The 17,580-nt window shown below is 45.6% G+C and overlaps 1 protein-coding gene across 2 annotated transcripts in view; it reads left to right on the forward strand.

Moving 5' to 3' along the window:
• Positions 1–17,580, forward strand: part of STAB1 (stabilin 1) — a 53,663-nt gene that overhangs the window by 18,126 nt on the left and 17,957 nt on the right. For both annotated transcript variants that reach the window (XM_069865808.1, XM_069865807.1), the window contains 22 exons: positions 1,689–1,751; positions 2,250–2,363; positions 2,753–2,806; positions 4,342–4,422; positions 4,815–4,973; positions 5,840–5,902; positions 7,259–7,360; positions 8,296–8,382; positions 8,743–8,854; positions 9,423–9,606; positions 9,855–9,948; positions 10,807–10,965; positions 11,834–11,929; positions 12,304–12,399; positions 12,999–13,046; positions 13,895–14,025; positions 14,560–14,671; positions 14,881–14,958; positions 15,337–15,438; positions 15,913–16,020; positions 16,535–16,666; positions 16,870–16,998. In XM_069865808.1, the coding sequence (XP_069721909.1) occupies positions 1,689–1,751; positions 2,250–2,363; positions 2,753–2,806; positions 4,342–4,422; positions 4,815–4,973; positions 5,840–5,902; positions 7,259–7,360; positions 8,296–8,382; positions 8,743–8,854; positions 9,423–9,606; positions 9,855–9,948; positions 10,807–10,965; positions 11,834–11,929; positions 12,304–12,399; positions 12,999–13,046; positions 13,895–14,025; positions 14,560–14,671; positions 14,881–14,958; positions 15,337–15,438; positions 15,913–16,020; positions 16,535–16,666; positions 16,870–16,998 (2,304 nt within the window). The remainder of the gene's footprint in view (positions 1–1,688; positions 1,752–2,249; positions 2,364–2,752; positions 2,807–4,341; positions 4,423–4,814; positions 4,974–5,839; positions 5,903–7,258; positions 7,361–8,295; positions 8,383–8,742; positions 8,855–9,422; positions 9,607–9,854; positions 9,949–10,806; positions 10,966–11,833; positions 11,930–12,303; positions 12,400–12,998; positions 13,047–13,894; positions 14,026–14,559; positions 14,672–14,880; positions 14,959–15,336; positions 15,439–15,912; positions 16,021–16,534; positions 16,667–16,869; positions 16,999–17,580) is intronic.

Raw genomic sequence — 17,580 nt, forward strand, 5'->3', positions numbered from 1 at the left:
TAAAGGGGAAAAAAGCTAATTATTTTCTTTTCCAGCTCCTGATAAGATCTGCTAGGCACTATTAGCATACCATTAACAGTAGCTAATAGCACTACATAAGCTAGATACAGACCTCACAATGATGCTTTTACAGTGCTTGAATGATTAGAGAGTTCTACTCCCTTGATAGCAAATGAGCTCTTTTTTCAGGAGTATCTTACAGAATAAATATTGAAAAAGCACTTTTCACCCAAAAATCAGAAGATTTTCCTTAATCAGTCTGTACTGCATTTTGAAATTATAATCAAATTTGCCTTTGCGTTCAAATTATTTAAAATGAGGATGAATAATCATTAGACTTTTGCATTTTGAAGTTATGTCTTGAGTTTAAGACACTGGGCAGGGGTTTTTCAGGTTCACCTTCTTTTCTCTGGGAGAAGTGTTTGCTATAGCTGCTCCATTGCTATGCCTGAGCAATTTTATATCATTTCTCTATGCAGAATGCAAGCCCTGTTGCCTCCTACCTCCTTGCAAAAAAAATTACTCATAGAATGGCACAAGCTCTCAGATTTGGTAGGGTTTTGGTACTAATTTGGGCTACTTTACACCATTGTAATTAATCTATTAAAACAGTCAGACTGTGTAGTATTACAGCTGTATTTTTTGTGTTCAAAAAGCAGCTGAAGTGTTGTGCTGAGTGTTAGTAGCTCTTCAGCTAAAGTGCCTTTAGGATGGTATATCAATTGTACAAGTTCTGGTTGCTCATATAGATTTGATTGTGCCCATCACTGATGATTAAGTCTCCTGCCACTTAAGATCTTCTCAGTCTTATGACCTGCATGAGGGCGTTTTCCAAAAAGAAGTGTCTGAGCGGAGGCTGGACCTCTGTGTCAGTGCACTCAGGGACCTGCAGGGAGGGTTTGCATCTACTTGTCTTTCTCTGGACTCCTCCAGGCGTTTCCTTCCCTTGGGATGCTGGCTTTGCAAAAGGCTAGGGACCACACGAGCCGGTTTTGGGCATCAAATCCCTTTGTACCCATGTCCCTTGGGAATAATGTTCTGTGCCTCTGCGTGTTCTGCAGGAAGCACTTTCTGCCAAAAACCTGTGCAGATTCCTGCAAGTAAAGGTCAGGCAAGTCCCTTTAAAAGCTTTGATACTTAAAGGTACATTGCTCATGTTACCTTTGTCTTAATGGGCAACATGGCAAAAAGGAAGACATCGATTTCCTCTGTGTTTTCAGGAATACACATGCGTGTTGTATTTTCTCAGCTCTTTTGCAGGTGGCAGAGTGAACTCCTGTCCTCAGAGGACAAGGAGTCTTGAGATGGCAGAGCAACTCCTTTGCCTACCAGCCCAGAACCGATTTGTATCTCACTGGAAGAGGTGTATCTCTAATATTAATGATAGTGAGCAATTGCCTCTTCATTTAATTTAACATGCAGGTGAGAGTAAGGAAACAGGAGGATGCCCAAGTGCATGATGCTTTGGAAAACCGAGTTTGCCCTGCATGGGAAGGAGTTTGTGCCTAAGTTACTGCAGGCTCAGTCCTTGATAGGTCAACTTGCCTGTTTGAAGACTTTGACAGTGGTGGTTTTCTGTAGCTGTTTACACGCAAATCACAAACATAAACTGACCAAAGCCATTCCAGGATGTGCTCAGACCTTGCTTCAGCCCCAGCCATTTTTTTCCTCTTTGTGTCTTCTTGCAGAAAACCATTGGTGAGATCCTAGCTTCAATGGAGATCTTCAGCAGGTTTGAAACTATACTGGAGGTAAGCATGTTTGTGTCTGCCCCATGAGTGTGTGTGGCATTGCTGCTGTTGCAAAGCCTGCTGCTGGTTTTGGTTTTTATCTACATACACCTCAGTGCTTTGGCTTTCTGGATGTTTTTTTCTGTGTCATTTCTCACTTTGTGCATTTTACATAAGCAAACGTAATGGAAGAGATCAGAGTTTTCACATCTGTAGGGGATCTGGCACAAGAAGCAAGCACGCATGCCTCTCCCGTCTGCTTCCCCACCTCCCCTTTCCCTCTCCCCTTGAGAGTTTATTCTCCAAAGCATGTTTAGTTTGTGACCACTGTCGGGACAAAGAGTGAAGGTTTCATGACTCCCTGCACCAAGCTGGATTGTACCTGCCTGGTTTTGGGGTGTAGATCTCTAAATAAAAGAAGCCCTCAGGTTATAAACCTGAGTTTCCTGTCCCTTCCTGATAGCCCCCCTTCACTAACTTATGCTAGATCCACGATGAAATCTCTTACTGTTCTTGCAGAACTGTGGCCTGCCTGCAATCCTGGATGGACCAGGCCCCTTTACGGTGTTTGTACCCAGCAATGATGGTGTGGATAAGTTGAGAGATGGAAGGCTCATTTATCTTTTCACAGAGGTGAGAGCTCATAGTGCTGTAAGATGTTCCTGAGCCAAGGGTGTTTCATCAGGCTGTGCTGGAATGGCTCGTGCAATGCATCTGATCATTGCTGAAAGTTGTTCTTCCTGAAGAAGGCTAAACCACGTCTCTGCTTCTGTAAGGCTTTGGGAGGGTAGTGAATGCTGATGGAACCTGCACCTATGGCTAGATTGTTTAAATCTGATGTTTAGCTTGCCTTCCTCACCCTGGCTTTGGGTAGGGGCAATGAAGGAACTTGCTCGCCAAGTGAATTCACTTCTATAGGATGTTGGCATTGTCAGTCGTTGGTTAAAAGAAAATGCAGTTGCCTCCTCTTACTCCTGAGCCTTGAAGGGATATCTAACTTTTCTGTTCTCCTCTTTCCTTAGGGCATAAATAAGCTTCAGGAACTCGTGAAACATCATATCTACACTTCAGCAGCGGTAAGGCAGGCAGCTGTCATTCCAGATAACTGGGGCTCTTCGGGCCAGCGTGTTATCAACTGTGTTGTTTGGAATAGAGGTCAGAGTGTCAGTGCCTTCAGCTGCTGCTTCTTGAACTTGCCCTTGAGGAGCAAGGATGTTGTTCAGGATGTGATGAGGCAAAATGTTTACCGTGAAAGTGGTTGTCAAAGTGGACAGCTTGTCCTCTTCTGTCGTGAAATGCTGAGTTTCCTGGGAGTGATGATGCTCCTCAGTTGAATGGCCTTTATAATGAAAATAATGTCCAGCAGAGTTTGCTGCGGGCAACTGCTTTCTTGTTATCACTTTTATTTGTTAAATTATCAATTAGGATTATACTTTAATTATGAACTCCAGCCTACAGTTTCCCTAAAACACTAATAGTAGCAACACCAAAGTTATAGCCAAGTGAATAATTGGTCCAGGCTCCCTGCTCCTTTTTCTAGCACCTTGGCCTTTGCCAATAGCAAAAGTTAGAGATGGAGAAGCGGTGCAAGTGGGCCTGTGATCTGGTACTGCCAATTCTTGCACTAAAGATGCTGTGTGCTGTAATAGCAGGGTAAATAAAATCCATACAGTGTGTAAACAAGACATTTCCCCTTATAAAATACACAGGAGAATGTTTAAAGTTAGACACAAAACCTGTGAAGGAGGAGAATACTCATGCATTATGGTACAATGCCATGTCCTGCATTAAGAAATATCAATATTATTCCCATTCTTTACTGACAAGCAAATGTCAGTCCTTGTGATTTTCCTAATTCCAGTAGGGAAAATGAGCAGCACTTTGACAAAACAGCAAAATGTAGTTTTGTTTGCAATTGATGAATAGCAACATGGTAACAAGCTGAGCTACTTTTTAATAACCCCTTGGACACAAAACTAACAGTTGCCTTAGCTATCAGAACTTCCCCTTTCTCAAATCCTTAAGTTTCTTAGTGGGGTAGCTGTAATTTACATTTTTTCTGCCTTTAGAAATAAGCTTATTTATTAAGTCAAAATGTGTTCTCTCTTATGCTTCTGGCTGAACTTTCATTGTTTACTAAATGTGTCCTGGAAAACTCCCTTATTAGTCTGACCTTCCTTGGAGCTGTATCAGTAAGAGACGTGTTGGTCAGACTTGATTTCAGCTGTGCAGGACTGTTACTTACACAAGGAATGAAAGCCAGGTCCTGGATTTCCCTCTAAGCCATTGTTTGTGTTTACGCTATTTCATAAAATCATGGAATGGTTTGGGTTGGAAGGGACCTCAAAGCCCATCCAGTTTCACCCCTGCCATGGCCAGGAAAACTTCCCACTAGATCAGGTTACTCAAGACCCATCCAACCTGGCCTTGAACGCCTTCAGGGTCGGGGCAGCCGTGACTGCTCTGGGCAACTTGTGCCAGTGCCTCCCCACCCTCAGTGTGAAGAATTTTGTTTCCTAAATGAAGAATGAAACGTGAATGTTAAAATCAAGACCCCCTCCGAAGGCATTTTAAGTAACTGTACTGAAATGACTCTGTGTTTTTATTTCAGGTGACTGTAGACAAACTGATAATGATGCCACACATTGTTACCATGGCTAACCAGATAGTTACCATCAACATCAGTGCGGATGTAAGTATGAATCTAAACCCTTTCTGGAAAACCCTCCTGCTCTAGGAGGAAGTCTGGATATAGTTCTGAACAATGTGTTTACGGCACGGGTGGATGAGGTGCTAAGGGGCATGGTTTAGTGTTTGATAGGAATGGTTGGACTCGATGATCTGGTGGGTCTCTTCCAACCTGGTTATTCTATGATTCTATGAATGTGGTTTCAGCCCTTCTCTGCTTGAAAACCTGGACTTAAATGAAGTCATTGAATTAGTTTGCTTCTCATGCAACCTGTGACTCCACGAGGAGGCTTGACTGTTTGTGTGGCTGCACTTGATGTTGTGTGTCGTCTTTATGCAGTTGATACAGTCTTAACGGGCTAAAATGCAGATAAGTTATTTGTGTTTCTGCATCAGGGAAGAATTCTGATGGATGAACCAGGGTTCCCCTTAAACATGCGAGACATTGTGGCATCAAATGGTATTATTCATACCTTGGACGGTATCTTCATCCCTCCTTCAATAATTCCCATTTTGCCACACAGATGCAATGAAGAGCAGCATCAAATAGTGGCGGTAAGTCAGCTTCGCAAGCTAGTGGTTGCTGTAGACCCTACGCTCGCCTGGAAGGATAAAAGCAGGCTGTGCAAATTGCATTTGGGAAATGTGTTCTCTCAGAGAGGTGCCCTGATGTGAGCTGAATGGTGTCAGCAGCGGCACCGTTCTGCTAGCACTTGGCAGTGCTTTGCCAGCAATCAGCAAATGTTCCTTGTAGGCTGCTGTTCTTCCCTTGCGCCCATCCTGCTGTTGATTCAGAAGTTCATTTGCCTTTTCATAAGGCTTTACATGATCTTCTTCACCTCTTAGTTGCTAACTCAGCTGACAATGCTTTGTTCCCATTGCTATCAGCACTGGCGTCCTGTAGTTTGGACAGGAAGCAGTAACTTGGGAGCAGGAGGTAGAACTGCTGAGCAATATTTTCACCCGAACGGTTGTGTATAACTTGTTCTAGGTGCTTACTCCTCAGTTTGATTGTTGGTAGGTTACTGACAAAAGGTGATAAGACACTGGATAGGAAAGGGATACCTGATTTGAGGACAGTTAATCCCAAGTGGCCGGGGGGTCTGCGTAACTTACTGATTTAGTGAAGCCCAAAGTGTTTTCCAGCATAGCTGTATGTCTTGTGGCTGATGGACTACAGGGTAGAGACAGACCCCATCTTGAAGTCAAGTTCAAGCATCTTCTTGAGACAAAGGAGTCATTTTATTTAAATGATAAACTCACCATGTTTCAGAGTGTCAAAACTCTCTCCTAGGAATGTTTCTGATACATGTTGTGATGTTTTGGATGTACACTGGGAGTAGTAGCTCTGTAGCTGTTCTTGGCATGGGAAATGGATTCCTTTGAGCAGATTAAGTTTTCCACTCTTGTTTTCTTAACAGGGCTCTTGTGTGGATTGTGAGGCCCTCAACACCAGCGTTTGCCCACCTGGCAGCAGAGAAATGGTAAATACCTGTTATTATTTCAGTAATTTCTTCTTCTTTGCATGATGGCTTACAGACACACAATTTCTAAGCCAAGCCACTTTAAAATAAGTAGAGAGTAGGAAGGGCAACCAGTAGAGAGACTTGTTGGAGGATACATACTCTGCACATATCTATGCTCTGTGATCCCAAACTGTTACCCACTAACGACTCTGTGCTATTCCTTATTCTGAAGTCTGTTTGTTGAATCAATGGAGAGAGCTGTGAGACAGTCCGGGCTAAATGAAATTGCAGACTTGCAGCTTTTAGCACTTCTGTTTGCCTCAGGCAGAGCTTTCCTGGTTGCATGCTGAGTCTGCCAGCTCCCCCAGCCTACCAGAACCAAGCCTGATCCTACTGGTACTACCCAGTACTGCCACTGCCTATATCATGGCCAGAGAATCAGAACGAGCTTTCTGCACAGCAGAGGATGAGAAATCATTTGTTCTTGGCCTATGCTCCCTGTTGATTCAGAGAGGAACAGAACTAGCTGAAGGTGGAGTATGGGTTTTGATGTTTGAGTTATTCCACACTGAGTTTAGCAGGATAGCAAGTTCCAGGAAACCTCTTTGTAAAGGCCAGGCCCAAGATGTCATTTGAGAAAGCCAAAGAGGGGTTCAGCACTGTTAACTGTTGGGTGTCTTCTGAGAGATCTGACTTTAGGAGAACCTGCTGATGTTGTTTCAGCATGAATGTCTGAAGTGTAGCGCTCAGCAAAATCACTAGTTGCTCATTTTCCTCTCTGATTGAAGCAGGTGAAGCCGGATCATATGGAACCCAATTCTGTCCCTGTCTAACTCCATGACAGGTCACTGAGCATCGTTTCAATATTTGCGGTCCTTTCTCCTCTCTCACTCTCTCTATCTCACTTCCTTCTCTGTCTCTCTCACCTCCATCCTTCTTCTTTTCCTTTCTTCCCTTAGTCTCTCATCCTCTCTCTCTTTTACTCCCCTTCTGCCCCACTCTCTCCCTCTGGCCTTTCCCCTCCTTTCTCTTTCCTCCCCTCTCTCTTACTCTGCATTTCTCCCCCTGCCCTTTTCTCCCCCTTGTCTACTCTCCTTCTTTCCCTTCCTCCTTCCCTCCTTCTTCTCCTATCCTCTCTCTCTACTCTCATCCTCTCCTTTATCATAGACACTATTATTAGAAAAAAAGATGCAGCACCTTGGCTCGCACTTGGGGACTGCAGGGAGCAGGAAGAAGCCACCACGTGTCTTCTTTCATGATAGGCATGCCATAATGGTATCTGTGTGAACTTCCTCAGTTTGCAGATAGGCAGCTCTGCCACAAAAAGAGGGGAGGGGAAGACTACAGTGCTGACAACTTGTTTTGCTTGTACAGGAACCAACGCTTTACCCAAAAGAATGTGTCTACATCCATGATCCCCAAGGCCTGAATGTCCTGAAGAAGGGGTGCGCCAGGTACTGCAATCAAACAGTCACGGTGAGTGTGATGGGAGACCGTGTTCCCTTTGAGAGAGTTTCAGTGTTGCTCTTCCTTGTTCATCAAGAAGAGCTTTTCCTCCTTGAGCTGATGGGGGGAAAAAAAGGGAAGCTGCCCCACTGCTCCTGGGACTGTCACGTGAACTGGCTACCTGCTTTCTCTTTGGCAAACACTGAGAGAACACAGGTTACCAACTTGCTGCAGATGTTCAAAAGCAGCTTAGTTAAACCTGAATGCAGGAAGTAAAGTAAAGCGCACTAGGGGTGACCAGGCAGGCTGGAGGAAGCCACGAGACAGAGGGCACAATGCTGGCTGGGGCACATTTTCTCAGTGCGCGCCCTGGTTTTAGTGTGTCTCCCAAAGGAAACTGAGCACAGGGAAAGTGCTGTAAGCTGTGAAGTGATTGCATCCTGTTTATGAAACGGCAGATCGTTCAGGACAGTCACTCTTCTTCAGTCACGTTTGTCTGCAGCGCTTCAGCTCTCACAGTGCCAGCTGTATGGAATGATTTATGAGCGTTTCATTAAATACTGCTGATTGTTTGTCTTGTGATTGTTCTTTGGTTGGTCAGTCATGACAATGCCTGTGATCCAGGACTGCTACATCCCTCCAAAGGAATGCAGTCCTCAGCAAGGATAAAGTAGGAGTGAGTGGGCCAGCGCTATGAAAGAAGTAAAGGCTTATAGAAAACGTGGACCCTATTTGTTGAAGTCAGAGAGAGAGCAGAAAATAGTGATTTATTCTGAGAAGAACGGGCTGTGAGCAGAAAGAGAGGTGTTGTTGATTTAAATGTAGAAGCTGCTAGAAAATAGTTGCTAAATGAGACTTTTCAGTCTGTAGCAGGGGACCAAGATTTCAGAATTATAAGGGCAGGCTGACTCCAGACAATTCTTGTGAAGCCTTGTCATAGTTCGCCAATTCTGCTTTTGTTTCAGAAACCTGGGTGCTGCAAAGGATTCTTTGGTCCAGACTGCGCGCCATGCCCAGGGGGATTTTCCAGCCCGTGCTATGGCCGGGGGAATGTAAGTATGAAAGATCCTGCTGCGTTGCAACGGGCAGTTGAGACAGTGTGGTTAGTGTAGTTGCAGATAAGCACAACTCAGAATTTGTGCTCCAAGGCTAAGCCCACCACGGTGGCAGCAGAAGATCCAGAGAGAATGGTACATACACAGTTGGGTGTTCTGTCTTGAGCTCCAGTGTGAATCATGTCATGGCTGTTGAAAGCTCTGACTACTGTGGGATTTGGTATTATTGCCATTCCTTTTCATAGTCCTGTTTTATACCGCAAGTATCAAAGAGCCTTTGATAGATATCAACACGTTGGCTTTGCTTTGGTTCCCCGACTCTCAATCGATTTGCTTTTCTTTTTGTTTTCCTTCCAGTGCAGTGATGGCATACAAGGGAATGGCAACTGTCAGTGCTTTGAAGGTTTCAAAGGAATAGCCTGCCACATCTGCTCAAACCCAAACAAGCATGGCGAGAACTGTGACGAAGGTCGGTAATTCTGGTAGAGAGACTGGAGGGAAATGTAGGGCAAGGATGTAATGCAGGTTCATGTATCTTGGATTCCCTTCTAGCAAGACCAGTGTCATGAGAGAAGTGACAGAAATGTCATAGAATCATAGAACCATAGAATCTCTTGGGTGGAAAAGACCTTTGAGGTCATCAAGTCCAACCGTGCCTGTCCACTACTACCTGTCATCGTGGGTGTCTTTCAAACAACAGCAGAGAAAACATGCTGATACGACAATGATGATGGGGGTCTTGGAAACATCAGCCAAATTTAGACCTCTTTTGCTAGGAAAGAAAAGATAGTTGACAAGGACCTTGAGCTTCATAGCCTAAATTTGAGCGTGTCCTTACAGTCTATAAAAAGAACGGACCCAGACCGTCACAAAATCTGTTCCCTGGCCAGGTTTTGATATCCCTCTGTCAAGAACAAAAGGGATGATCTCTTGGTATCACAAGAGGTTGTGAAGGAAAGTTGAGAATCTGTAAAATGCCATCACTGTGGTGGATTCAGGACTTTGTAGTTACTGATCTTACTCCATGTACTTGGCAGATTGTGGCTGTGTCCATGGCATCTGTGACAACCGGCCTGGCAGCGGCGGTGTCTGTCAGTCCGGGTCCTGTAAGGAAGGCTATACTGGCAAATTCTGTGACATGACATCCACGAACTGCGGCCCAAGCGGGCTGTCCCAGTACTGCCACCAGAACGCTGTCTGCAGCCTCAACGACACCACAAGGTCGGTGTTTCTGGCACATCCGTTCAGGTGGGGGCATTGTCGTACAGGCTGCCAGCCCTGGAATCATGTCTGCATGTCTGTGTACTTGGTACACAGTTATTTTTTTGGTTTGAGCGAGACAGCCAACCTGCTAGAAGTCAAAGTCAGGTTCTTGCTTGCTTGGGAGGCTCAAACCTGCCTTTGTGCTCTCTGCTGGCTTTCAGAAGGGGCTGCTTTATCTGTGTCCCTTTTGTGCTTATACTTTCAAGGTGCATCTGCATAGATGGATACGAAGGTGATGGGTTTTCCTGCCAGCCCATTGACCTGTGCAGTCAGCCAGAACGAGGAGGCTGCTCACAGAATGTAAGTGGGTTCAAACTATCAAAGCGTGGAGAAGCAGCTCCTGTCAGAGCAGGGACCCAGGACTCCTGGGACTGCTACACGTCTTGTGTGCTAACTTTCCCAGTCTGTAAGATGGGGTGGAATGACAGGTACCTTGACACAGTTGTCATAAGGATGTCAATCATTTGGGTTGGTACCAAAATGCCACACCCCAGGGAGAGTTTGGCTGGTTTGCACCAGGTATTTTGGCAGCTACCAAGACTAGCAGTACAGGTCATTTTTGGTTTATATTGATTTCCCCCTTAAGCTCTTCTAATGTGTGTTGGTTTTTCTGTTGCTGCGTTCAGGCTGTAGCTTAGCTCTGAGCTCCAACTCTTATTTCTAGTAACTGTCAACACTATGTTATTATCCTTAGTAAGGAACTGTCGTGCTTTTTGATGGAAATGACTGCCAAATGGTCAGACTTCATCATAATTTAGACCCCTCCTGAGAGAGATCTCTTTCCTGAGAGAGATCTGCCCTCCGTTGTTGAGTCCATCCCATGTGTCCAGGCAGATTGTGCTCCTCCTCTTCTGGGAATATTCCTTTCTGTAATGGAAGACCTTTACAGGATGGTAGGGAATGCTCTGGAGTTCTGAGCCACCCTAGACGCAAGTGTCTGCCTTTATGAAAACCCTAAAAGTTTCCAGAATCACTTTATTACAAAGTTGTCTAGGACTTTTCTGGAGAAGACGCTTCCACCTCCCACCCCCTGTGCTGGAATCAGAATTGATCAGAAACTCTCCACAGTCTGAGGAAGGAGATTTGTTGCTGTGTTTGCACGACACTCCCTCTGTTCCTCTGCTGAGAGTAATTCTTTTTCTCTCCTTTCTCCTGGAGGCTCTGTGCACCAGTACAGGGCCTGGCACCGCCACCTGCCAGTGCAACACGGGCTGGACCGGGGACGGGAAGGCCTGCGTGGCCATAGACAACTGTGTGCTGGAGAGCAGAGGCAACTGTCACATGAATGCCGACTGCCTTTATATCGGCCCTGGCCAGGTATGATCAATGCTACAAAGTCCATTGATGGACTTAACACTTCCTAAGCTGCTCTGACATGGCCTGGGATGGCCAGAGGCAGAAATTGGACTGGGGAGAGGCAAAGGCTCCTTGTCTGCTGCCAGCAACGCTGTCTGCAGCTAAAACCATCAGTGTGCTTGCAGGAGGTGAGGTTCTGTGCTGTGTTTGAGGCTGCTGTCTACTCTGAAACTTTCTTGCAGCAAAGGGAGGAGACTACACTCCGTTATACGGCTTAGGATAAGGCATCAGTTACTGTGTCCCCCTCGTTCCCAGATCACAACATTGCCTTTGCGCAATGCTAAAATATACAGAAAAGCACATGCAGCTGTTCAGGGAGTCTCCAGAGGGAGCTGGGCCAGCAGTCGGGTATCTTGAGACAGGAGGAGGGCATGCAGAAGTGGCTTCTCAGGGTGTTGCTTCTCCTCACTGAGAAAAGGTGCTGAATCTTTAGCAGATTTTAGTGAGGCGAGGTGTGCAAGTGCTCTCCGAGCTATCCTGAAAGTGGGAAACTTTGACATTAAGGCCTCTTCTCTATCTGCCGTTCACTAAGTCTGTGTCATTGCCTGAAAAGCTGGAAATAAATATGGAAACCATCATCTTTGAGTGACCTGGCTACAGCCAAGCAGTGCAAGGGATCAGTGCACTTGAGTAACGAGGTAGCGTTTGTGCTGTGGTAGAGGATGATGCCCTGCTAAAGAAATATCTCCACATTTCCAGGTCTTGAGGGACCAGGAAGAAAACTTGAGAAAATAAATTAATAACAGTTTTTCCTGTCTTGGGCCTTTTTTGAGGGGCAAATGAGGACGCTCTGATAGGTCTATAAAATTGAAATGTCTCCTTGTTGCAGAGCAAGTGTGTCTGCAAGAGGGGTTATGCTGGTGACGGTCACAACTGCGATGCAATCAACCCATGCCTCATGGACAACGGGGGCTGTCATGATTTGGTGAGTAGCTGAAGTGCTGTCCCAAGGCTAGGGTGGCAGTGGAGGTTCTTCTGCTCCGTGACGGAGGTTTTTCAGCTGTGGCATCAAGAGAATAGCAAGGATTTATGTTACATCATCTTATTGGCATGCCGCTGAGACGCTGTAAAGGTTTGGTCTCTGATTTACCCAGGCAGATCCTCTGATTTTTGGGAGTTCACACAACCAAAGCCATCACCTCGACTTTGCTGCATGAGGTATAAATTCACTGCCACCAGGCAACAGGAGGAATGTGCTTCTGGGTGCCATGGGGGCACACCAGAATTCAGTTCCTAGATAGGTGTAGCACTGCCTAACCTGTGTTTGCTCTCTAATTTCTTCTTTCTCTGTATGTGCAGGCGACGTGTGTACCCCTTGGAGGAGGAGAGAGATCCTGCACTTGCCCTGAAGGCTACATGGGCGATGGCATGACGTGCTATGGGGACATTCTAAAAGTGAGTAAAAACTAGATACCTGAGGTTTGCTCTGCCCTTACTTTCCTTTTCTCTGTTACCTGAGTTGGGTCTGTCCCCCAGCACCAGCCTGACAGCACAGCACATGTGTCTGCCCAGGGCCCCAGAGACAGAACTGGTGCCAAGGCCAGTGTGTTCATAAAGCCATTGGTGGTAATTTCTGGGTGCTTCACCTCTGTCTGTCCTCTTTGTGTATGTCTGTGCCATAAGTTATCTTTTTATGTTATTTTTAAACTGTTTCAGGTCAGAGCTGCTAGGCCTGTTTTCTGTCATTAGATATATCAAGGGCCATTGTGGATATGGTCCCTGCCCTTGGTAAACATGAGCAGCTGCAGATGAGTTGAAAAGAGTTTGTTTATTTGGGAATATGTGCTTTTTTAATGGCTGGACTGTGGTTTTAGGAGTGCCCATCCCTTCCTATGATACACAGTGCCTGTAGTGGTTGTAAGGTGAGAGAGGAATGTCTAAGTCATTATTGCCAGACTCGATATTGCAGAGGGCTCATTCCTCCCACCCTGCGTCCCCCAGCTCTGCAACCCCAGTGCTCAGCAGGTAACCCTTCTGTTGTTTCTATTTTAAAGGAGCTGGCCAGGAATTCCCACTTTGCAGGCTTCTACAACTGGCTTAAGGTAAAAACAGCCCACACGGGTAAGTTTGGTAGAAGTGAGGTCTTTGAATGCTGCTGCTAGAGAAAGAGCAACTCCATTTCTTTTTATTGGAGAAAAACAAAACAACAGAAAAGGAGAAATCATTACAGAGCAAATGTGTAGAAACGCTCTGGCATTTGCGATAGAGTGAGGGTCATGAGTGCATTTTGGGTGCCTTGTTTCTAGCACCAGAGGAAGGTGGAGCTGTGCTTCACTTAATTTTCGTGGTTGTATCATCCTTAACTCCTGGCCATCATAAAACAGCACAGAAGGGAAAGAAAGAGGAGCAGCATTATAACTGCTATTTTTTAGAAGACTGTGCTTGGAGAAGTTAGGCTGTAGGTTTGTTCCTTTTCTTATTACTGCTTCCCTGTCTCCAGTGTGGCAGTAACAGAAATACTCCATAGACTGCAGGAAGTCTGTGGAATCAAGCTGTGATAAATGGCATTCAGTTGAGCTTTAGCTTATCTGTCCTCCTGCACACATGGCTTTTGCCAGCAATCAGCTTGGTTCCACCCCCCGAAACTGATATTGAGGGTTCAGAAATGATTTATGGTACAAGTGAATGTGTTTGAAGATAATTGAAATATGAAAGTAGGGCTTAAAACACAGGTTTTCCCTTAGCAAAAAGGAATCAGCTGTTCTGGTTCTCTTTGACTGCCATGAGCACTTACCTGCCACGCTCAGGAGAGCCTGTTGTGCTGCTGAGAAGCATTGGCTTTCTACCCAGCTCTTTCACACAGGAGTGGGATGGCTGGTGGTTACATTTTGCAGTGCAGATGTGGTGCTAGCATGTCTTATTTGTTTATTTTTTGTGCTTTGGACAACAGAAATCTCTCTTCAGCATCCCAGCAGGAATGAATGTCACTGTCCTGGTGCCATCAGAGGCTGCTATCAAAAACTTAAGCAAGACTGAGAAAGATTTCTGGTTGACCTCCTACATGCTGCCATTTTTAGTCAGGTACAAGGAGACTCCTGCCTTTCCTTTGTGTTGCCAAACAACAGTAACAAAGTCATGAGCTGGACTTCTGTGGGTACAAGGCCAATAAAGAGTTGTCTTGAGATCAGTATAGAAACAAGATTAAGTATCCAACAGGCAAAGAACATAACAGACCACAGGCTATGGGAAGTGGGTTTATTTTTTCATGTTTTTGCAGGCAGAGGTTTCCCTTGTCCTGTAGATGCAGAAGGCATCAGGACAAGAAATTGCCTCCATCATTCTCTCCACGTAGAATCATAGAATGTTTTGAGCTGGAAGGGACTTAAAAGCCCATCCAGTTCTTGCCATGGGCAGGGACACCTCCCACCAGATTGGGTTGCTCCAAGCCCCATCCAACCTGGCCTTGAACACCTCCAGGGACGGGGCAGCCACAGCTTCCCTGGGGAACTTAATTACTTCATGTGAGAGACATGAATGCTGGGTGGTGTGCTCTTATCTACCTGGTATTATAAACAGTCCCCTAATCTTTTCTTTACCTGTCTTTGTTCCCCTCAGAGCCCACTTTCTTGAAGGCGTCTTCACTGTTGAAAAGCTCAAAAAGTACGACAGGCCAGAATTATCCACTCTCAACCCACCGACCAGATGGCAGATAAACAACAGGAGCGGCGTAAGGGTTTCTTACAGAGCAGGGTCAAATTAAACTGCTTAAGAACTGCTGTATCCAGTGGGAAGCCTGGGTGGGACACCGATGCACTCAGACAGTTTTTAAAAATTACGCCCAGATGAATCATGGGCAACCTTGAACAGACAATGTCTTTGTATTGAACTTGCGTGGCAGTTTCTAACCCTTTTCTTCTCCCTCTGATACTTTTTCAGGTATTAACCATCCAGAACGCAAGTATAGTCGTCAGCGACATTCCTGCCAGCAACGGCATTATTCATGTGCTCAGTAAGGTGCGTTGGTACATGCGATACTGGGAAACGCTGCAGCTGTAGCAGCAGGTTTGTGTTGCAGCGTCTGTGATGAGGCAAATGAAGAATACATGTCTGGACAGCTAGGAAGGGATATTGTGGCAAAAATATATTTGCTTATCACAAGGTCCTGACAGATGTTTCCTGTGCAGCAGTGTTTAATGTTTAAAGTATTCGTCTCTGGGACAAGCGGCAGTGGAGTTCCTCTTCTCGTGGCTGACAGAAGAGTTAATGCTTTTGCAGAATTGTGTAAAATGGGGCCATTTCTAATTGCCTTTCTTGCAAGCAGGGTGGGAATCTGGTGTGATTTCCTCCAAAGCCCCTCACCCAACCTTCCTTCTGAACTCACTTTTCCCGCAGGTTTTGATACCACCTTCAGGAGATATCCCACCGAGCCCTCCAGGTCTGCAGAAACAGCTCGAGGCAGTTGCCTCATTCAGCATATTCAAGGAGCTGCTGCAGGCAAGTAGTTGGCGCGAGCACTGTTGTACTTGTCAGAACACGGAGCAAATGCCCAACTTACTGTGCACTGGTGGCACAAAATTTTAGGCTGCCTAGTGAGAAAAGAGAGACCACTTGTTTCCTACCACTACAGAGTGTTCCTCTAGGAAAGCTCTTTTGAGCAGCCCAGGGGTTGTGTAATTGCAGTTAGATCTCTGTATCATTGGCAGTGGAATAGACAGGGTCTATTGTGGGCTTGAACAGGGCAGAGAAACCTAGAGGAAAAGGAGGGCTTGTTCAGAATCAAGAAGCTGTACGCGTGTCAGCCCAGGAGGAGGAGCAACCAATTCGACATGTGTGATGGGATGGAAGTTGTTTATCCTATTTTCAAGCATTTCTTTTAGCCCTCCTGCCTTTGTAATTGATTTCATGTGTGGTTTTGTTTTCAGTGAGTGCAAACGTAACTGCTAATGTTACTGTTTGGATATTTTTTAGGAATACCAGCTCATTGGAAAAATTGAGTCCTCTGAAAAATATACAGTTTTTGTTCCTGGCAATAATTCCATTGAGGAGTTCTGCCGTGCTGGCAACATGACACACTTGGTAAGCTCACTGCTTGCTTACAGTTTGAACGTGTATTGTGATAAGTGCAGGGACAAGTACACTGTCAGATCATAAATTTGCATTCAGTGGATTTCAGCGTGGAGGAGAGAAGCATATCTGATGCTAAAAGGTAGGAGAAACATGGCAGAGCAAAATTGGAGGGTTTCTTGGGCTGTTGCAATGGGATCTGAAAAGAACATTTGAACTCAGCTCCTACTGATTTCTGAGTAGGTCTGAATGTGGCTAAATGGCACAATGTGTTCCCCTTTCTAGCTGGCTGTGGTCTATCTGTAGCAATTTTGAACCTTTTGAAAGGTTCCAGAAAACATTTATGACTTCTTCCAGTAGCAGAGTCATCAGGTGTAATCAGTCATCTGTGGTAGGGTTTACTAGGTTTGTGGGTTTAATTAACTGTTTCAGATGGCTTAGGAGCTCTACTTATGCCATACTTCTGGCTGAACTGTAGTCTAGGATGTCAAGAGAGTCCTAACGTTTGTGTTTTTCATGGCTTTAGGACAATGAGACAGTGCAGTACCACGTTGTACTGGGAGAGAAGCTGTCGCCCATGGACTTGAGAAGTGGAGTCCACAAGAACAGCATGTTAGGGCTCTCCTACTGGCTAATGTTTTATCAAAACAGCACCCAGGTAAGGAGGGGAAGACTGTTCTGTCAACTGAGGATCTGGCTAGACCTATCATTTTTTAAGGCTGGTTTTGACACCCTTACCAAACCACATCTGGTTTGGACACCCTTACTGTTTACCTCCCATGGTTGTCTTGACAGCTCTCAAGCAATCCATGCAAAAGATGTTGAAGGTTATTGTCTCAGCCATTTCCTTCTCCTTTGCAGAAGTTTGTCAATAATATTCCTTTGGATGGAAAATTTCTTGAGACGCAGAATGGCATGTTGATCGGGGTTTCACAGGTCCTCCAGATACAGAAGAATCGTTGCACTGCCAATACCACCACCATACAAAAGGTAACGATGATTGCTGAGGAGCTGACCACCATCTCACAGGGTTTCTCCTCCTGCTGAACTGAACTGATCAATATCAGAAGCCCTACACATCCTACACATGGATGTAGCTTGTGATCCAACCCCACGTGAGCCTCATGTGAAATGGGACATCATGGAGAGTTGGTGCTTCCTTCCCTCAGACTTTCTACTTCTAATGCAGCAGATCTGCAGCTCTTGTGCTATATGTAGCTCCCATGCAAATCAGTTCAGATCTCTTGGTGAATCTCTCTCACCAAACATGGGAAAAGCTGGTTCAGGAACTCCCAGATGTTCAGCTGTGCAAGTAGAATTCAGCCCAATTCCTGCATGGCATGACCACAAGATTCCTAGGAAATGCTGTGGTCTGTCTGGGCGTCATGGCCAAAGTTCAGCCTGCATGGATATTGCGGCTTTTGGCCATCTGAAGTTTGCAGGGTCAGAGTGAGGCAGGCCTGCCCTCTTCCAGACTAGAAAAAAGGTCTTTTCAGCCTTGTATGAAGGAACGCCAGGCCTGCAGAAAGCCCTGCCCCAGCTCAGAGACTCAGAAGAGGTTTAACGTGGGAT

The sequence above is a fragment of the Phaenicophaeus curvirostris genome, chromosome 11, assembly GCF_032191515.1.
Source record: "Phaenicophaeus curvirostris isolate KB17595 chromosome 11, BPBGC_Pcur_1.0, whole genome shotgun sequence".
Lineage (NCBI taxonomy): Eukaryota > Metazoa > Chordata > Aves > Cuculiformes > Cuculidae > Phaenicophaeus > Phaenicophaeus curvirostris.